This window comes from Mizuhopecten yessoensis, unplaced genomic scaffold (assembly GCF_002113885.1).
Source record: "Mizuhopecten yessoensis strain PY_sf001 unplaced genomic scaffold, ASM211388v2 scaffold8745, whole genome shotgun sequence".
Classification (NCBI taxonomy): Eukaryota; Metazoa; Mollusca; class Bivalvia; order Pectinida; family Pectinidae; genus Mizuhopecten; species Mizuhopecten yessoensis.
The window spans coordinates 319,487-342,344 of NW_018407700.1; the positions used below are offsets into that span (position 1 = coordinate 319,487).

At 36.6% G+C, this 22,858-nt stretch overlaps 2 protein-coding genes across 10 annotated transcripts in view; one reads left to right on the forward strand and one right to left on the reverse strand.

Moving 5' to 3' along the window:
* Positions 1 to 5,581: 5,581 nt before the first annotated feature.
* On the forward strand, positions 5,582 to 6,811 carry LOC110456439 (sex peptide receptor-like). Its single transcript, XM_021507211.1, has one exon. It carries the CDS (start codon positions 5,582 to 5,584, stop codon positions 6,809 to 6,811), a length of 1,230 nt encoding a protein of 409 aa, XP_021362886.1.
* Positions 6,812 to 10,850: 4,039 nt separating this feature from the next.
* LOC110456436 overlaps positions 10,851 to 22,858 on the reverse strand; it is a 126,254-nt gene continuing 114,246 nt past the window's right edge. For 8 of the 9 annotated variants that reach the window (XM_021507209.1, XM_021507202.1, XM_021507203.1 and 5 more), the window contains 2 exons: positions 21,809 to 21,890; positions 10,851 to 14,604 (listed from right to left, as the gene is read on the reverse strand). In XM_021507209.1, the coding sequence (XP_021362884.1) occupies positions 13,785 to 14,604; positions 21,809 to 21,890 (902 nt within the window). In that variant the 3' untranslated portion in view covers positions 10,851 to 13,784. The remainder of the gene's footprint in view (positions 14,605 to 21,808; positions 21,891 to 22,858) is intronic. The other variant, XR_002463584.1, reaches the window with a different exon arrangement.

Here is a 22,858-nt window from a genome sequence, read left to right on the forward strand (position 1 = left end):
ACTTTTGTAACTACGCCGTTGGTAACTTTTTGTAAGCATATCTTACCTGATAATAACAGAAAACAGTTGTCATAATTCCACACTTTTTGATGCATCACTATTTAGGTCATACTTGTAAAAGTTAACTGAATTCACTGGTGAACAATATATTATACTCTAGTACTGCTCTATATACTTGTAAAATATGTTCTGTGGTATGTAGGATACCTACAATAAAAAAAACATTCTCAATGTGATAAATATGTGTGTGAGTTAATTATAAGTCTTAATTTAATTGCCTATCAATGAAAGTGCAATAAATGTGTTCAGTTATAGCATGAACTTCTTATCTAAGTTTAGATGTTATACTTTAGACCTTACAGCCACATGTACTTCATTATACATTATATTTTACAATGTCTTTTGGGCTAAATGTATGTTGATTTACCTTTTACAAGCCCTGACCTGGCTGAGATGCCATCTCTCTGTTTACCTTTAACAATGCCTGACATGGCTGAGATGCCATCTGTCTGTTTACCTTTTACAAGGCCTGACCTGGCTGAGATGCCATCTCTCTGTTTACCTTTTACAAGGTCTGACCTGGCTGAGATGCCATCTCTCTGTTTACCTTTAACAATGCCTGACATGGCTGAGATGCCATCTGTCTGTTTTCCTTTTACAAGGCCTGACCTGGCTGAGATGCCATCTCTCTGTTTACCTTTAGCAAGCCCAGTCCTGGCTGAGATGCCATCTCTCTATTTACCTTTAGAAAGCCCTGACCTGGCTGAGATGCCATCTCTCTGTTTACCTTTAGCAAGCCCTGACCCGGCTGAGATGCCATCTCTCTGTTTACCTTTAGCAAGCCCTGACCTGGCTGAGATGCCATCTCTCTATTTACCTTTAGCAAGCCCTGTCCTGGCTGAGATGCCATCTGTCTGTTTACCTTTTACAAGGCCTGACCTGGCTAAGATGCCATTTGTCTGTTTACCTTTAGCAAGCCCTGACCTGGCTGAGATGCCTTCTTCCCTTCAATGATTTAGAAAAAAATTACTCAATAAATATATGTTATAAGTTCTTTTTTTATATACTATTTAAATGCTGCATTTGTGAGGTGGAAAGGGATATAACCTTGTTTTGATGTTATTTTTTGGACATTTTTTAGGAACCACGATTCTTGTTTCTTAAAAGCTTTGTCATAAGCACAAATATCAAACCTAAAATATAAAATGAATCTCTTCTACTGCCATGATATTAAAGCTATTGTGATAACCTGTTTCCACAAGATAGTTTTTTATGTGTATACACGTACACTGTATATTGTACATGTGATTTTACTTAAATGTTTACTTTCCTCTTAGAGGCAATAGCTATATTTTTACTACTATGATACTAAGATCTGTGATATAAATAAATACTTATGTTCTTTCTTTGTGTATGACTTGTTGTTACGATTTGCTGCTACTGGGGAGAGCATATAGGCCTTTATGTTTGTAACATTATATTTCTAATGTATCACAACGAAGAGAGTGATCATGAAATGTTCAACCTAATGTTCAACAGGGTCAAGTAACTATATATTCTTACTGATATAAAAGTGGCTTAATGTCAACTTAATTATGTAGCGCCTTACCAATTGACCTTCCCTGACATTCTGTAAAGACTAATTGCTATAAACTTCACCAACTACAGATGATGTCGGTCTAGTGTTGAGATATCTTGTACCTTAATTAGTATATGAAGAAATATTCATTGAATCTTGACGAACGTAAACTGTTGAATACTTAAAGCAGTTAATTGCTGTCTTGCATTTTCCCATCATCTTGTCAAGTTCTTGCAGATGTCGAGTTTCAAATCAAATTCTTCAACAGCAAAAAGAAAGACTGTCAAACTCAAGTAGGCCCAACCTATAAGTCTATATGTATGGTCCATTTGTGTGCCTTAATTGATTTTTCATTGTCACTACCCAAGTTTGAGTTGTGATGATATTACTTAGATTTTACCTACATTTGCATGGCGAGTGCTATCAATGAAGCAGAAGATGATTACCCTATATTTCCCTAGTATGTTTACAATGGTCTTATATAAATATATCATAAGTTCATGTCCTGTCCTTGTTTGATCATATCAATCTATCATTAGTTCATGTCCTGTCCTTGTTTGATCAGGAACTATCATTAGTTCACGTTTTGTCCTTGTTTGATTATATCAATCTATCATTAGTTCATGTTTTCTCCTTGTTTGATCATATAAATCTATCATTAGGGTCATGTTTTGTCCTTGTTTGATCATATGATTCTATCATTAGTTCATGTCTTGTCCTTGTTTGATCATATAAATCTATCATAAGTTCATGTATTGTCCTTGTTTGATCATATCAATCTATCATTAGTTCATGTCCTGTCCTTGTTTGATCATATCAATCTATCATTAGTTCATGTCTTGTCCTTATTTGATCATATAAATCTATCATTAGTTCGTGTTTTCTCCTTGTTTGATCATATCAATCTATCATTAGTTCATGTCTTGTCCTTGTTTGATCATATAAATCTATCATTAGTTCATGTTTTGTCTTTGTTTGATCATATAAATATATCATTAGTTCATGTCTTGTCATTGTTTGATCATATAAATCTATCATTAGTTCATGGATTGTTTTATCGGTTTTATGTTCAAATTATGGTTTTGTTGCGACTTTAGTACTCTCTTGTATTTGTTTATGAAGTCTTAGTCAAGATATGTTTTTTTTCTGTCTTTAAGCAATCATCAACATTTTGATAATTGATACTGCAGTTATTGAGCCGTGTTCAACGTTGTGATCTTTGACCCATGTTGATCATACTTTTGTTGGACCATATTGAACTCTTGCTCGTTTAATTGAGATCACTTTTTCGTGCCAACACACAAGGACAAGATCGGAAATCAGAATCTCAAATGAAACGAACCACAGTGTCAACACAATAGGACACGATTTAAAGCCAAAAATACAAAACAACACATTTTTTATCACAAGGATAAAATTAAAAATGAAATAATATTATACACCATTTTGTCAACTCACTAGGATAGGATCGGGATTTCAAATCCGTTATAAAACACCACAGTAGTGTAAACACAGGAGAACAAAACTGAACTTGAATTTCAATAATAAAGTACCTGAGTGCCAGCTCAAAATGACCAGATCAAAACTCACCGGGACATAAATTCAATAATAAAACACCATACAGTGTCAACACACTTACACATAATCGGAACTCAAATACAAAAATTAAATACCCCAGAGTGTTTACATACAAGAACAATATATGAAATGAAATTCGTTTAGAAGTTATTAACGTACAACCCCAGTGACAGACACAAATACAAAAGGAGACATATATCTCACAAAGTCGGGAACGAAACACAAACAAAAAGGAAACTCGTGAACCTCACAAATTTGATGACATCGGAGGGTATGAACCTGTATAAACCAGGAACGAAACCTACACAAAAGGAAGGACAAGAACACAAGAGGAATACATTTCTCCACATAACCGGAGTCAAAACATACACAAAAGTCAAACATAAAAATAAAGGCCTTGTAACAAATCCAGGGGGCCCACACACATAAAAGGAAAGACAGAGCAAAACAATAAAGGTATGTATCCTACAAACCTGGAGACAAAATAAAGGCCTGAACGTCAAACAATCCGGCCACATAATGGAAGGATGGAGCAAAACAATAAAGGTATGTATCCTACAAACCTGGAGACAAAATAAAGGCCTGAACGTTAACCAATCCGGGCACTTAATGGCTGGATGGAGCAAAACAATAAAGGTATGTATCCTACAGACCTGGAGACAAAATAAAGGCCTGAACGTCAACCAATCCGGGCACATAATGGAAGGATGGAGCAAAACAATAAAGGTATATATATATGTATCCTACAAACCTGGAGACAAAATAAAGGCCTGAACGTCAACCAATCCGGGCACATAATGGAAGGATGGAGCAAAACAATAAAGGTATATATATATGTATCCTCCAACCCTGGAGACAAAATAAAGGCCTGAACGTCAACCAAACCGGGCACTTAATGGAAGGACGGAGCAAATTAATAAAGGTATATCTCTATATCCTACAAACCTGGAGACAAAATAAAGGCATGAACGTCAACCAATCCGGGCACATAATGGAAGGACGGAGCAAATTACTAAAGGTATATCTTTATATCCTACAAACCTGGAGACAAAATAAAGGCATGAACGGCAACCAATCCGGGCACATAATGGAAGGACGGAGCAAAACAATAAAGGTATGTTTCCCAAAAAAAGCGTAGAAAAAACATATTCAAAGGTAATGTCATCAACCCTATAAACTTAAAATGTATAGTAAAGATTTTGAACTTTAGGAACCCAAAAAACCGAGGACTAAACAATATACCTGGTAAAATGAATGTCACAATCCTAAAACATACAGAGACGAAAAGGCATAAACCTCTACACAACCAGAAAAAAACGCATACAAAATGAAGGCCATGAACTCCACAATAATGGACACTATGCTCGTGATTATAATAGATGGACCCCAAAAAAGCCGGAAAGCGAAACACAAACAGAAGGAAATAAAAAAAAAGTTATAAACTCTACAGAACCATGGACAAAGCGCCTACAAAGATTAACCCTACATGGCCAGAGACAGAGTAACTAAAAAAAGGTTAACCCTGCAAGGCCAGGGACAAAACACGTACAAAATATTAACCATACAATGCAAGGAAAAAAACATCTATAAAAGATTAACCAAACCATGCAAGGGACAAAAATCCGATGACAAAACCATCCAGGTTCTCTGGAGGCATAGCTTATCATGCACCACATTTGACATCCATCCCCACTTCTTGAAGTTAATTATAACTTAGTAACTATATCTTTATGAGTTCCAAGTGAAAACCACCACCACTGCCAGCTCCAGAGATAGTAAACCTTTAATCATATAGCTTATTAGCTTGGTCCTGAAAATGTTTCACCGTTTAGTCTCAATGTCTATTCCATTGGCTCGGTTATCATTGGACAATTAGCCCAAACATTTACTGATGTACTCCGTCTGACACTGAGGAGTTAATTGTGAGGTTCAGTAACACCCTGGCTGTTCGTCGTGACTACTGACCTTCAATATTACCGGGGTGATATCACACTTCAGTTTACCGTTCACGTCCGGCGCAAGTCCTATCGCCAAACCAAACAAATACCCCACCCCTCTTGGACAGGAGATCTATCGTTTAACAGGCGGTCATCGCTCGGACACACTCACTCGCGTTTGCGGTATTATCTCATATTGATGCTCTGTAAGTGAAGTTTTCGCCTCAGTTTGAACATAACAAGGTGATAACGAACTCATTTCATCATAAGAGGGTTTCATGTTGACAAAGACATTTCTGACGCTATTGAAATTCTCGTCAGTCCAGGATGTCAGTCTCGGGGATACATTGGCTAAGTAAGGACGTGATATAACACTTTGCACTAACGCACACCTTCACAATGCATTGGCTATAGTTTTGAATTGGGAAATGTTAATTTTACCATAGGCAATAATGTGGGTTTTATAAGTGGATCAACAATATACTAAATGGCTTGGAACAGAACATTGGAAGTCACAAACATGACATCAACAGTGGGATTGAATGTGACTAATTCCACTGCAGATGGAGGAGGAAATTTTACCCAAGACGAGTATTATTACTACTACTACTATAACGAACCGCCTCCCTACCAAGTACGCCCTATTGCTGTGGAGATTCCCTTCAAGGGTTTCGTGTATCCAGTTCTAGCTATCGTTACCATCTTAGGGAATATACTGACAGTTTCTGTGTTTATCAAGGAGCGAATGCGAACAGCTACGTCCGTGCTTCTGATTTGTCTTGCTGTTTCTGACTCTGTCATATGTGCTTCTCTCCTTCCGAACTTTTTGTATCTCTATCCAACAGGAAACTTCAAGACGTATGTTATGTACGGTTGGTGTGTGGCACTACAGATCTTATCCAATATCTACCGTGTAGCCAGGACGACTTCCAATTGGATCACAGCCGCCATTGGCCTGCAACGGTACATCATAGTCCGATTACCATTCAAGGCCAAGCGGATCTGTACAATAAAGACGTCTTTGCTGACATGTGTCTTCATCACTATAGCCTCACTACTGATACACCTCCTACAGTTCCTTGCCTTAGAAATAATACCGTCAACACCGTCATCAACGCTGACGAATGGCACTTTGCCGACAGGATGTATCAAACAGTTTCCGGTGTGGATCATTGATACATTTCAGGACATGAAGAGGATGGTCTGGATGCATTATCTCTTCACTGGCATCTTCAGTGGTCTGCTTCCATGTCTGTTACTCCTCATCACTACAGTCCTCCTCGTCCTCCAACTCAGGAGGAGGCGCAAGAACCTCGGCAAGAACGGCTGTCATGGAGACGCCTCAGACAAGAACACAAGGCGGGTGACAAGGTTCGTAATCGTTATCTTAATCGTGTTTCTTCTAGCTGAGATGCAAGATGCAGTGGCTTTCTTCATATACGTTTACGAAATTAGCTCCGACAAAGACCGGAAAGTGCTTTCAAGAGAGGCGGATATGACATGGGACACATTCACTGTCCTCATAGCTCTACTCAGTTATCATGTCAATTTTTGGATATATCTTCTCATGAGTAAGCAGTTCCGTTGCGTACTTCGTGCGCGATTCTGTCCTAGGGATGGTTTCCGGGTAAACAAGAGAGATGATAGGCTGACAACTGCCTCGTTCTTGCCAGAGAACTCTACCTCACAAATGTCGTCTACACAAAAGGCAGTATGAACAGCGCCTATCTGTAATTGGAAACGTGCATATAGTATTTTAATTTTAAGTAGTATATTAATGCCGTCGTTTTGAACAGTTATTAATTCACAGTGTAGAGTTTTCATACTAGTTTTACACATATAAAATTATCACAGAAACTCTTAATTAGAAAATCACGGTAATGTTTTCTTTTTATCAATCATAGAACAAAACATATAGACTGTAATAGTATTTGTTTTAATTTGAAGCGGGGTTCGGTTAACCACCACACAATCGAGAATGCTGTTCTTGACGTTAAATGGTCAACTGCTCCTTGTTAGTAATATTAAAAGAAAATATGGGGTACTCTATAATTAGTTGTATATATGTAGATGACAATGTTTGTAGTTTAGACTTATTTTAGTACACATGTGGTTTGGTGCATACTGTTGGTCTATAATGCCGAAGTTGAATACTCGATGCATTTGTATATTTAGAAATATTGATGAGTCCCTATACTACATAGATTTACCTCCCGTTCCCCAGACTTGTTCGCGATCGACTACTTAAATCCTGAAGACATTTCTCGTTAGACAGTTAATTATAATAGTGACACGTAAAAAGGCGTCACGCTGCTCATCGTGCGGGTATTATAAAAGGTAAGGGTTCAGTCTAAATCAATATACAAATATGTTATTTGACGTTTCATCCAAAGTGGCATTTATGATACGTTTGTTTAACCTGTTTAATAAGTTTAAAGGATATTTTTTACAACACAGTTATGATTTGTTGGTAGACCCACTGCTATATTATAACGTGACATATTCCACAATAATGTGATTTTTATGTTGAAACCTCGTTATGCGCATGCTCATTGATATATCAAGGAAATCATTGAAATACAGTCTAATTATTAAAGTTCGAGTTCTAGTCAATTCAGTTTTTCGTTGTATTTTTAATTCAAATGTGCATTATTTAAATTCTTACCTTGGCTTCCATTCGATCATTCTAAGGAGCGTTTTGTTGGATTTAATCCATTCTGTGAATATATTATACCTCTTGTTTTATTGACTCCTTGTGTCGACTGCAAACTTATATCACAGGGTTTATATGACGGGTGTCGTCGATGAAGCAGAAGACGCTTACCCTTCATGAACACCTGGTCCTATTATCCTTGTACTTTATTAAGGGTATCCGTGAAATCTTTCCTTTGTTCATATTTAGCCCTAGTTTTATTGTTTTGTAGTTCGAGCTTTGGTTTTGTTGACACTTCGGTATTCTGTTGTTGTTTCTTGATTTATTAAACTTAAAATAAGGCCTTGTTATAGGGCTTCTTCCTGTAACATGATTAAGATGTGCATGCTTCTCAAAATCAACTGGAATGGAATGATATTTTGGGTTTTCAGTTTTTTTAATCATGTACCTTATATTGTTCATCTCCGGAAATGACAATAGGATTATGATATATACTTTAATTAATCTTGTCATCAAAAAATGTAGATGCCTTAAGTTGGTTTTAATAATGGGAACATTATCTTATTTAGCGTTCATGTATATCGTATTATATTAAAATAATTTAAGAACTTATCACTTACACATAATCATCTCCCTATTAGGGAGAGTGGTTTGTCAGTTTCTAAAATTGTGTGTTTCGTTTTTTCTCTTGGAACCTATTGCTAGTTTTAGAGATAGAATCTATGTATGTAGATATAATAAAACCCACTTTGATTTAAGATTGACGATACCATATATGACGTCATGACATTGCAGTATAAACCTTAGATTCACTGATGAAGTACAGACTGAAAGTCGTTTAACTTGGTGTGAGGCCCATGTGGTATTTAACAGCCGCATTCCTGATACAGTTTTTGGCTGTGAAATGTTATTTACTTGCACGATATTTACAAATGTTCCTTTTGATTGATGTCAAAGTAAAAGACCGGCATTCTCAATCTATAGCGTTCCCTGCACACAAGCAGTTCGCAGTTTACAGTTGATAGTTAACAGGGACACGTTTATTCTCATTATCTATGGTTTAAACTTGTTAACACGAATCTTCTAGTTTTTCCATTAATTTGATTATGAACATGTTGACTGTTGTAGTCTGGATAGTTTTTCTTGTTTCTGATCTAAATATTTACATGTAAGTCCCTACGCTTTTTGTAGTCAGATGACCTGTTAACTCTGTGCATATGTTGTTTAAATACTCGATTCCAACCAGCATTTGGAATTAGCCCCTATCCTTAGTCTCCCCTGTATTCAGACGACGGAAGACAAAGATGTTTTAAGCGTTCGTTGTTCGTAAGGTCTCTTGTCGCAACAGTAGTATATATGCATGGCTAGGCCTCGCTAACGCATACGAATTGAAGTAGCCCTACAACACTCTTTATTTCAGAACTTAAACAGGAAATAATACTAATCTACTTTAGCGGAATACAGTTGGGTTTACTTTTAGAGAGGCTACAACTTCCTGCCAAAATTTGGTGAAAGGAATGGTGATAATATGTAACCTTGTCCGTCATTCTGGTCGTCATAGGGATGATCCTCATCATCAAGGCGGCAGGAATGACCTGGCCGTGACTTCAACCATGTATGTCCAAGCAAGAGAGGTTCTATCTGCTTGGATGGGGTAGTCTCATGAGCAAGGATGAACCTACAGTTCAAGCTGAAGGTTTAAGGAAAGAAAATCCCATCAGCTGTGGATAAACCAACCAAGTGCTTGGTAAAGTGGTTTGATGCATCACTTAAAGATACAAGCAGCATCCGCAACAAGCAGAAGCTGACGACAGAGTTGATGAGGAAGATCGACAAGTCGGGCCAGTGAAGAAAATTGAAGGCATGGATCTTCCAACATGGATCGATACCGAGACTACTATAGCCACTGATACTACATAAAATCCCTTTAACAATAGTGGAAAGACTGGAGAGATCCATCAGCAGCTACCTGCGGAGAAGATTAGGAGTACCGCCCAGTTTCTTAAGCATGGGACTCTACAGCAAGACACCATCACTACATCTTCCGCTGCCATCGATGGTGGAGAAATTCAAGACCACAAATGCCAGACTGGTGATGACGCTTAGAGCTTTAAGGACGAGTAGATGAGACGAGACAGGGTTGCAGTCTAGGACGAGTAGATGAGACGAGACAGGGTTGCAGTCTAGGACGAGTAGATGAGACGAGACAGGGTTGCAGTCTAGGACGAGTAAATGAGACGAGACAGGGTTTCAGTCAAGGACGAGTAGATGAGACGAGACAGGGTTGCAGTCTAGGACGAGTAGATGAGACGAGACAGGGTTGCAGTCCAGGACTGGAAGGAAATGAACTGAAGTCAGTTGGTGGAACAGGCAAGGGAATCTCTCAAGCACCGAAGCATCGTCGCGTTGGATCATCCTGTCCAGGACGGCAGCAATTGGAGATAACGCATTTCCAGAAATAGAAAGAAACAGTCGACAAAGAGAAAGATCAATGGTACGTGGTAAATCCACAAAGAAGAAGGGTAAAAAAACCAAGGGCAACGGAAGAGGGATGGACAAAATGGAAGTTGTGGAATGGAAAGTCACATGGACAGACCTGTGGCGCTATATATGAACTCCTGAGGATTTTGATAATGTTGCAGTCGGTATATACGAAGCTTCGTCAAGCGTGACTAGTTGAGCTGAAGTGCTAGCTTTGCTATGAACGATGGACCGTGAGTCATATTCTTTCTGCATGCAAGACAGTGCCGACACAGGGACAATACCACTGAAGGCAGGGCCAGGTTGTGAGGGAAGTTAGTAGCAGATGCTTTCGAGATGAAAAGGGGAAAAAAAAAGACCATCACAAAAGCACGGACCTTTCTGCATTCGGTTTGTGAAAGCAGGGAAGAAGGAGTGCAGCACAACACTAGGGAACAGTCCTTGTGTATTGGTATGGTTTGTTGATTCCAGACAGATCAAATTCATCAAGCTCACTGCAGTCTCCTTGGGAGAGCAATGTGACCAGGCCAATGCCAGAAAGAGAGCTAAAGGTTTCCGCTTTTTGTGCAATTAAAATACATAAATAACAAATATCAGGAATATTTTAATATAAATTATTTTAATATCATTTTTTAGAAAAAATGCAATATTTGTTAAAGGTGTCATTCAACAACTCAAATGAAATTTTATTTTATTTGCAATGTCCATTATTCTTGAAAGGAAATCTGGGAAAATATACATGCAGTATTACAATTCTGCCGCTTATCATTGTAAATTAATATTGTTGTTCAGTGTTTTGAACATGTATTTTGGACACACAAACAAAACAGGTGTTTTTTATAAGAGAAGCATGAATATCATTCATACTTCAACCTATAAAACTCTGAGTACCCCCTGACCCTCTCACCATTGGCCTGGTGAACAAAATTTCCATATTTTAAAAATTCATACATCAAAATCATTTTCATTCCTCTCAATTCTGAAAATCGAGTGTAGTTCTTTTGACTTCAAGCAGATAATTGTTACAGGACATTCTCATAATTTGTGTATACATAGAAGTGACCTGTTGTAAGTAAAGAGAGTAGGGAACAGCATAACAAGCTTGAACTAGGCCCTCAGGAGTGAATTCCCCTTGTAAAAACATCTCTTTTGTTCATTATTCCAATCCCGTCTTTGGTGGAGGAAGAGACTTATTAACTCCCTTGTTTAGGGTCAAATGTCCAACTTTCTCATAAGGTCTGGTGGCAGGGTCAGAAGGTCAGAAGGTCAGAGGGTCAGAGGAAAAAAGGAATAGAACCTGTATGATATCCTCTGTACTTGCCAACACCACACAACACACACACAAACTATGGATGTGCAAGAACAAGACATTAGAACCAATATGTGCAAAGCTTCTTACAAAAGTTATAAAACACGTTAACAACAGACATGACTAGACAGTTTACATTATTTTACGTTTCTATGGTTACAATGATTCCATACATTTCTATGATACATTTTTATACTTACATCATGAGTTGTCTTTATTTATAACTACCAAGGTTATGACTTACATTATAAGCTATGTTTGTATACAACTATGGTATATGAAAACAAACTGGAATGATAAGGTAAATTTTATATATTAATACTTTATTTCTATCAATTGAATATGTAATGCAGAAGTTGCGTGATAAAACATACAAAAATCATTTGTCAATACAGTACTTTTCAAAAAAGTAGGAAAAAATGTAAGAAATAGGGAAAGAGTGTGTAACAATGCGTGCAGTGTTTTGATAACTAACATGATTTAATAAGGTAAATAAGGTTTGAATATCCTTGTGATATCAACCTCTGATTCCTGTACCAGACAGACCACAGACCATTGCCTGTAGGACGTTGGATCTCCGTGCCGGATAATTGTGTTGATTCACCAACATTTTTATTCTACTTTTTCATTTAACATGTTCATTTAACATGATTTAAGTTTTGGAGATCTTAACAACCGTTTTACTGGTGACCCAGATACCTAGTGACAGCTGGGATGACATGGGTTCTTTTATTTCCATGTTCACCTGTGGAGACTGGGAAGTCTAGGGAAGATGAAATGGGTTCATAAACAATTATTCAATTTTGTTTTATCTGTGGAGCTCTGGACTATAGGGAAGGGATGAAATGAGTACATTTATTACCATGTTTACCTGTGGAGTTTTGGAGCACTATAGCTAGGGAAGGGATGAAATGAGTTAATTTATTCCCATGTTTACCTGTGGAGTTTTGGAGCACTATAGCTAGGGAAGGGATGAAATGAGTTAACTTATTACCATGTTTATCTGTGGAGACTGGGAGCCCTAGGCCTAGGGAAGGGATGAAATTTGTACATTTATTCCCATGTTTACCTGTGGAGACTTGGAGGACCTAGGGAAGGGATGAAATGAATACATTTGTTCCAATGTTTGACCATGTACATACAGCATACAAGGTTTTATTTACAAGTGTGACCATTATCATACCGTACTATTACTTTGGTGGGCTTAATAGTTGGTATTTACACTTATCACCAGTGTTCAACCAATGAAAGTGAAATAAATGCTAGGACAGCCGATGACATGTTTTAAAAGAAATGTCCTTAATTGAATTAAACATAGATGGTCCATCTAAACATTTCAGCAGAGTTCTGCTATTAACTCATTCACCCCTGAAGACACATTTGAACTCTTCCAATTCAAAGGATGGAATAGTTTATTATGATATTTCAGGGGTGAATGTGTTAATCACCATCAACCTAACTTTAAATACATTCAAAGATTGTTATTTTATAATTAACAAGTACAAAATGTGTGTATTTGTTTTGTGAGTTTGGGCATTTTTTGTATTGAAATGTTCAGCAGTTTAAATGATTTGAAGATTATTTCAACAACATAGAAAAACTCAGCAATATAAAAAGGCACACATTTCTGTATGTAATAGATTAGTTAGTATGTTTGTAATTTTTTCAGAAATTGTACTTAAAAACACTACTTTACATATATATTTTGATGAGAAAAATATCAACAGACTTCAAGTATTTAAAACTGGTGAGAATTCTGAATACAAAGAATTAAACACTTTTACAGAACATTTGTGATACCATAATGGCTATGATTCAGAAGAAAGGTTATTTCATTCATAAGCAAGTTTATTTTGATTATCCAGATGATAAAAGCATGATCTGTAAATAATTGATATAACACCAAATCATACATTTACATAACTAAAATGAAAGTTATTAGAAAGTCCTTCAGCTTTCATCTGATAAAACCACAATTTTATAGAAAAAGAAATACATAAATAGCTATCAATAAATAATTAAACCTGAGTTAAGTACTAAAAAGAAATATATAATAATATTGCACAAAGAAATTTAAGCTGGGCAGTGATATAGGGGTTATGCCCCTTTATATACCATAAACTATGATGGGATAAACAGAATGGTCGTACAGGATCAAGTGTTTGTGTTTGCTGTTTATAGTCTCAACACAATTATTTTTAATGATATTGTACTATGTACATATGTGTGGTGAAGGCAGACTCAATGTCACACACCTGTTTCAAAACTTTTGGGTTTGACCCCATTGACCTCACAGTGATTATTGGCCCTATTCTGTGCCAGCAAATACTCAATATTGTCATAAGCACCCTCATCCATGGTGGTGGTTGTCAGCGTCTTCCATAATTCCTCCATTTCGGCCAGTTCCAGAGGATCTGGAGTGTTTATTGGCACGCTGTTCTCGTCAGGAGGAGGGGGCAAGATCATCACATGTTTCGCTTCCTTCAGGTCTGGGGACCTCGGGCCCTGCTTGCCCTGTAAATTCTGGTAAATGTCTATCACATTGGCTAAATTTCTGTCTCCATCAGAGCCAATGGATTCCTCTGATCCTGAAGGTAAAGGAGTAACCATAGCAACTGGAGAAAATGTCACAGATTTTTTAGTTTTCCCTCTGTGAGGTAAAGAAGATGTTATTCTAATTTCTGCTATTTCTGTCTTGGGTTTCTGTGGGTTCATTGTGTAATATTTCTCCAAATCGCCATTGTACATTGGTGGAGGGGTAACATCCAGTAGGGCGGGGTCAGGAGATGGTGGTCGAGGAGGTGCCCCATTAGACATTATGTGCATATCATCCTCTGGAGTATTATCAGGTGCAAGAAAGGCCTCCTTCAATTTTTTGTCAGAATCACCATCAAATTCTGAGTATTTGGTCATTTTCATTGGTGACCTCTTAATGGAACAGTAGCGCTCCTCGTCGTAGTTATACCTCTGTATGGTAGCGTCAGGCTCGTCACTATCGTAAGATTTCCCGCGGACCATTGGTGATGGAATGACTTCAGGCAACTTGGGATGGCGCTGCTCTCTGACTCTGAAACACACAAAATTATCATTGAATGTAAATAAGGCTTAAAGAAACACTGTGTTTATATAATATTTTGTTAGACAGATTAGCACTTCAATATTTGGATATACATGCACTATAAATAGAAAAGGTGGACATTTCCTCCACACTACCCACTACACAGTGGGGCTAGTGGCTCTAGTCCACCGTCAATATGCAATATACATCTGGATCACATTATCTCAACTGTATGTATTCCATGCTTGTATTTTACGGAACAATGAATAATCATCACATCTAAAGAAACATCCATTACTGTCACAGACCCAGGGTGTTATTTTTTACACAAGTAATGACCACTAGTTTGTAACAGAATGATAACTGATTCTGTACCATCATAACGACCTTATTACCACAAGGAATAAAGCGGAACCCAACAGAACTATTTCACGTGTCTGATATCCTAGCTGATAAGGAACATTTAAAGTAATATGTTTGTACAAGGATTGCAGTCAGCACACACCCAGACATAATTAGGACATCGTTCTGAGATTCTGCTACATTGTATTCAATTACTCTGATGTGAAACACACAGCTCCAGGCAAATGTTTTCAAATTTATGCATAATTTGAGATGTATTGGCAGTAACTATCTGATAACAAGGAATGGGAGATAAGCCTGTAACGGTTAACACTCATACTTAGATTTCCCAATGTTGTACACTGTATACGTAGTTAGTGAACATAATAAGTACAAATTCACACCATTTAGAATCAGTCAGATATCTGTCTTCCCACAATATCTATGGACACTTCAATGTCCCCTACACTATCCTCGGACCCTTATTTGTCTCCTTATAATATTCCAAGACCCTTAATTGAGATGGAACCATCCAAACTATAAATCTACCCTAATGGTTAATAACATCATTGCGAATGATGATGGGTAAATAGTTACAGTTATGGCTGGGCGATAGGAGCCACAACTAAGGAATCTTACAGCTAATTATGGAGTCTTCAGAATGAAATTAATTACCTAGGTACCACATTAAAGTAAAATGGAAAAAGTTGTATCAATCACTAAAGGCTACACATAGTTAGCTAGGATGTACATTACATTACCTAGCTATTATAGAAGATACTATTCATTTGGATATATTTGTCTAAGTCATAGCTAGGAATGACTCTCCCCTAATTCTTACCAGATCCATTCCATAGGTGATAGCACAGATAGTTTATTTTATTATAAACTCAGTACACAGTTTTTCTATAACATAACATGACATAGCTATGAATTACTCTGTGTAAGGGACTTACGCCTGTTTATTGATTGAACAAAATGGTAGTTCATATTAAACCGTACAATCTTTTTCTGAAAAAAAACCCACCTTGATATGCTGTGCATCCTCAGCTTTCAAGTTTAATTTCTGTACTTAACAAACTGTAATTTATATAAGTTTCACAAAAAGTCTGTATTTTTGTATTATTTATTTACCTTGACCTTTTCATCCCCCAAACAGAAGAAAGCTGACATTGGTCAGATGACATATCACCACAGTAATACAATCCAGTATTCATTGTTTTGAACAGTTATGGCGTTATGAGCGCCTGACCTTTTATTTCCATTGTCACACTTAGAATTTTTCTCATCATCAGTGGTATCAACATCCAAAACCTAGGTTTCTGTTTTTCTATATACTGCAAGGTTGACCTTTTTTTTTTTTTTATTGATAATGATATCATGAGAATGAAGATTGTCCTTGTGAGGTGTAACTTGGATCTTTGTTTCTGAATCACTGTATGGTTAAAAACACTTCTGGTGATCCATTGTCGTGAACTTTGATCTGTCTATCTCTGTACCTATATATTTGTTCTAATGATCAGTGAAGCATATATGCTTGACCTTCAGATGATAAATATTGGTAAGGTATTATAGAGACATGGTCCTTCTGTAGTAAACATGGCAACCATTTAGTATCTGCTTTTTTGTGAACATCTGAACAGGTGTGTAATATACTAAGCTGGAGTGAGAAGATTAAGGTGGTGGAACGGACTGCTACAAATTGTCCATATCACCAGGTGGATACAATTTTGTGAATCCCAGCCTCCTCTCCTCCCCTTTCCTCTACCCCAGCTGTTTATTGATGTACTCCACAAACTAAATACACTTTCTATTCTATATCTAAGATTTGGATCTTTCACCATATGCCAGTAAGTGCCACCATGTAATGGTGAAGAATGGAGTTAGTCTAAATGCACAAAATGTCAGAATGTTCAATTCCACATTAAAATATTTAAAAACAAATTGAAATACATATGAAATGTCATCGAAAACCTCACAAAATATCATTAAATTAAAGATTTAATTGAATATGATATAGAATCAGGTATATACCTGTCTGAACAATTACTGGGCAGATAATAAAGATTTGGCCTATCCTATGTCTTGTGACCACCTAAGACATAGTGTTACCAGAGGCCTTAATCTCACTGACACCTTTACGCACCTATATGGGTCCCCCACAAGTAGAGCAGGAGCATACATATTTCTTTATTCTAATTTGAATCTGAGCCAGGAGGTTCTATGAAATGTTTTTTACTTGTCAGTTAAGAGATTGAATCTTACTGTGTAAATCTCTTTGTAACTTATCTCAGATGAGCTTGTCCTGGAGTGTTCATACATTCCTAACAGGAGGAAATCAGTGCAATTTCAGAAATCATGACCTATAAATGAAGCTTAACCTATATAGTCAATTCCAGCTTTAACCAACTTTGAAAAAAAGCTCTCGTCAACATTGGAAATGCTAGCAACACAGTTGCCAACCAACCATTTCTATGGGAACTGACATATTGCAGCAATTTAAAGCATTTAAAGCAGTGGTCTCACCGCCCGTTTAGGATTTCAGGTTATGGCCAATTTTACCATTATGGTATGTTGTATTGCCCACTTATACCTTTCCAAGAACCAATGTGACCCTGATGGTGTTTTGTGTTCTGTTTATAGAACCATGAGTCGGAAATATCAACTTGTAAAAGTAGGAATGGTACACATATCTGTTTTGTGAAAAATAAACAAACATTTTTAGAATTGATACTTAATATATGCATAAAATATGTCAATGTTAGCTATGAAATAGCCCATTTTAGGTTCAATGACAATACATAAAAAAACTGAGGAGACTCAAAGAAATAAATATTACAAAGTCATTATACATGTATGATCTCATCTACAGTGTACATACTTTTACAGACAGTACTTTAAATCTAGTTTCACTGGAAAACTGGTATGAAAAGACATATACACAGACTAGAAATGACACAGCCCTTCTAGATAACTTAAGAAGCTGAGATGTAATTTGACCTTGTCCTGACCTCTATGGAGGGAGATGATTGGTGTAATGAACCTTGTCCATCACCTCTTTAAACGACATTCAATCTGAGTTCAGACAGACAGCCTGTTACCAAGATGACATTCTATCAGCTCACATATTCACATTTAACATTCTGACCTTATAGCTTTGTTTTCAGGTCACATTTAACATTCTGACCCTATAGCTTTGTTATCAGGTCACATTTAACATTCTGACCGTATAGCTTTGTTATCAGGTCACATTTAACATTCTGACCGTATAGCTTTGTTATCAGGTCACATTTAACATTCTGACCGTATAGCTTTGTTATCAGGTCACATTTAACATTCTGACCGTATAGCTTTGTTATCAGGTCACATTTAACATTCTGACCGTATAGCTTTGTTATCAGGTCACATTTAACATTCTGACCGTATAGCTTTGTTATCAGGTCACATTTAACATTCTGACCGTATAGCTTTGTTATCAGGTCACATTTAACATTCTGACCGTATAGCTTTGTTATCAGGTCACATTTAACATTCTGACCGTATAGCTTTGTTATCAGGTCACATTTAACATTCTGACCGTATAGCTTTGTTATCAGGTCACATTTAACATTCTGACCGTATAGCTTTGTTATCAGGTCACATTTAACATTCTGACCGTATAGCTTTGTTATCAGGTCACATTTAACATTCTGACCGTATAGCTTTGTTATCAGGTCACATTTAACATTCTGACCGTATAGCTTTGTTATCAGGTCACATTTAACATTCTGACCGTATAGCTTTGTTATCAGGTCACATTTAACATTCTGACCGTATAGCTTTGTTATCAGGTCACATTTAACATTCTGACCGTATAGCTTTGTTATCAGGTCACATTTAACATTCTGACCGTATAGCTTTGTTATCAGGTCACATTTAACATTCTGACCGTATAGCTTTGTTATCAGGTCACATTTAACATTCTGACCGTATAGCTTTGTTATCAGGTCACATTTAACATTCTGACCGTATAGCTTTGTTATCAGGTCACATTTAACATTCTGACCGTATAGCTTTGTTATCAGGTCACATTTAACATTCTGACCGTATAGCTTTGTTATCAGGTCACATTTAACATTCTGACCGTATAGCTTTGTTATCAGGTCACATTTAACATTCTGACCGTATAGCTTTGTTATCAGGTCACATTTAACATTCTGACCGTATAGCTTTGTTATCAGGTCACATTTAACATTCTGACCGTATAGCTTTGTTATCAGGTCACATTTAACATTCTGACCGTATAGCTTTGTTATCAGGTCACATTTAACATTCTGACCGTATAGCTTTGTTATCAGGTCACATTTAACATTCTGACCGTATAGNTCTACACTACTACAGTCAGGAGTCTACACTACTACAGTCAGGAGTCTACACTACTACAGTCAGGAGTCTACACTACTACAGTCAGGAGTCTACACTACTACACTACTACACTCTGCAGAATAACCAACTGTCTCCAGTTGTGACACTGCTGTATATGTTACACCAAACTAATGGAAGAAAGCTGCTCACCAACATGACATCCTTGCATTTTTCCTGCATGGTGTCTTACCGGTTATCTGCTTGTTTTGAGAATAATTACTCAACAGATCAATTAAACTCCCATTTGATTGTTATGTGTAATTCTAAAACTTAAGTTTTAAATTTGATAGTTAATTCTTAAACTTTAATTCTATATTTTAGTCTTTATACATATGTCTATAAGTTTTAACAACTGACTTCAAAGTCGACAAAACAAACCCAGTATAAATACATGTAAGATCTGTTTTTTTACCCGGTTTTTACTTTCCTGTACTTGGAATATGTGGGGTCCTTTTTATAAAGTAGTTTTAACAAAAGGAAGTGTAATATTGTTGTTTGAAATTTGATATTTCCTTTGTTATGCTTGGTGAAACTGTACATGTAGTTTTCCTTTTAACACAATGACCTAAAACATTCTCTGGTTTCTGTCTTAGAAAACAATAGAAACATAAAACAACAGAAATCTGCACTACTTTTCAAATATTGCAAGTTTCTCATTTCTCTGATGTAGTACAGGGTGCAAGAGAATTCCCATGAAAATAGTGACCTTAAAGTCATGAATTTGACCTCTTCAGAAATAATGGGAGGTTCTGTTGTCTTCAATGTCTTTGTAATTCCATCCCTCACATCCAAACATTGGTTACCGTTACTGTTATGTTATGATACTCCAACCCTGTAACATAGTTCAGGCTCCTGTTTCTTATGTAAGGGAGATAGGATCGTAAAACACTATCCCTCAACAGGGTTAGAGGTGAAAGGGTATCATCTCAACCTGACCTTCCTTACAAATTGGACACAATTGATGTGGGAGTGGGTGGTAGGGTTTGGGTTGGCCCTCCATCACACTTACAGGTGTCTGTGTTAGCAGGGTGTTTGTCTAACTCCTGATAAGGCAGACAGATACACATCTCCCCAGCCAAAGGTTATCACCACGGAAACTGGGGGATATACTTTACAGTGAGGGCAGGGCAACACTTACAAAAAAACTTTGCTACTTTTTAGTTTAAGAAATTGGTTATATATAATGTAGTGTGACTTTTTAAATACATCAACTAAAACATAAATGAAAATACATGCATCCATATACTTATGTCTGAAACTATACACATTTCCATTTCATTATCAAAAGTGTGTCATTGGTCCAATTTGTATATCCCTAGTCTATGGCAAATGATTTCAGATTCCATTTAAAAAAACTTGAAAACATTAAAAGAAAATGGTTATCCCAACATTTGTTCCTGTTGTGGAGAAATGTACATGTGGTGACTTTGCTGAAAAGGTGAACGTTAGTAGTGCTATAGGGAACTGGTGGTTGTAATAGCCACATCCTCCAATCCACTTGATGTATTCCCTGTCCGATTGAAAACAGCTTCCCCTCCATCTAAACATTTAATTTAACAGACACTATACCCTGTATCACCTACAGAACCACAATGGACTGTTCAACATCAATACAGTGGCCATACTAAAATTATTTCAAGGGAAGCGATGCCTAGGATTTTCCAGTTTAGAATTCTTGGTTTATTTTTTCTAGACCTTGAGTTTTTGTACTGGTTATGTGGTTAAACACTTCAATTAACACGATTCTAAAAACAGAATTCAATTATAACAGCTGAAAACTGGTCAATTTTCCTTGTGATCCACAGTTTCTGAGAATGTACAGGGCAGGTATTGTTTAAATTAACACTGCAGTAATGATAGGGTGTGAAAACTGGTACAAAACTGTTTTTGGCTGATTTTGTTATCTCTTTTAAATCCAGTTTATTTTCTTTAAATTAAATTCTCTTTTACTAGAAGGCAGCGTGTTGACTGGGAATTTTGGGATGTGATTAGAAGCCAATTAACCCTGTGTTAGGTTTATTCAGGTCTCAATTAGCTGTTGTACAATACCCTTGTAATCAAATTTACATCTTGTTATGTAATATTCACCTCTTCAGAAATTTAAATCGATAAAATACATGAACAAAATCTGTACCTTTTGGTTCGTAAATGTTTGCTCGTAACGACTTCTTTATACCACACCAAAATAGTACAATCTATTTTTGATTTTGTTTTTAAACAATGGTGAAAGCAAAGGAACCACTATATAAAATTGAAGAATTAAAAACTCTTTGTTTACTTACCATACTTAACAGACTAAATAAAGGTTAGCAACATCCGCAAGCAGTTCAAACTTTAAATCATCCCTGAATTCATTTTTGTTTGACAATTAATTTTGTCCTGAATGCTGTTCCAATTTCCAAGCATGCAACATTTACAGAAGGATTTCCACTCTACTGGTTTCCGTGGTGATGACCTGTATACATACCTTGTACAATGGACAGCAATGGCTACCAGACAGACCAGTAGTATCAGGGCAACAGCAGCAGCAATCCCTCCAATGATGGCCACTGTAACAGATAGTAGTCAGAATTTGGTAGGATTCAGGGGAGATAATAAACACAAACTAGGGGAAGTAACTGAATTATTATCCGGTAATCATTAATCTAGAGAGGTTATTAGAATAAACATAAATTTTCAGAAGTTTGGAAGAAAAAAATTCATTTGGAAACGAATATGAAATATAGACTGTTCCATTGCCCTTATTAGGTCATCTCCTTTAATTCATACAGCCCTTATAATGCACTATAACAAATAAGGTTAAAATCCCTACATTTGTATTTTAGGAATAGTACCTGTACTCGAAAGACTAATCTCCTTTTCTATTTTGGGTCTAACCTCATGCAGACACTCTTCCTTTATAGCAATTTAAATTCCAATGGTCCAGGAATACTACATACCAAATAAATATCTTCACCCATATAAACCGCATTTCCATTTTTGGGAAACCGCATTTCCATTTTTGGGCTTGCCTCTCTGCCCCAAGGGGCAGCCTTCATTTCTGACACCACAAATTCACTTGGCCCATTTCTTACAAAATGCTCATGCTAAATGTGGTCAAAATTCTTTCAACCATTCTGAATCAGTAGTCTTTTTCAAGTTTAAGCTGCCAACATTAGTTAATAAAGAAAAGCAGGCTAAAGGGATTTCTTATAGTTTTAGTTACCCTGATAAATCTTTACAGCTCATATAAATATAAATTGGATGGTTAAGTGTTTTTTATAAAGTGTGAATTGCAAAAGCAATAAAAAATCAGTTAACAAAATGTAATAATAACAAACAAATCATAAGAAGTAATCTTGACAGCATAGACAAGGTTTTGCCTTTAATAACAATGTTTTTGTAATGCTTTAGCTACTAGTGAACAATTAGTTTTTGAAATGGATTTTTTGAACGAACACCAAAAATACGTTAAATTCCACTAAAATTAACAGCTTTCCATTGTACCCAGCAAAGAGGAAATTGTACTTATCTGATG

Bases quoted from the DNA above. Each gene is read 5' to 3' on its own strand.
- LOC110456439 (XM_021507211.1), top strand. From the start codon at position 5,582: ATGGCTTGGAACAGAACATTGGAAGTCACAAACATGACATCAACAGTG.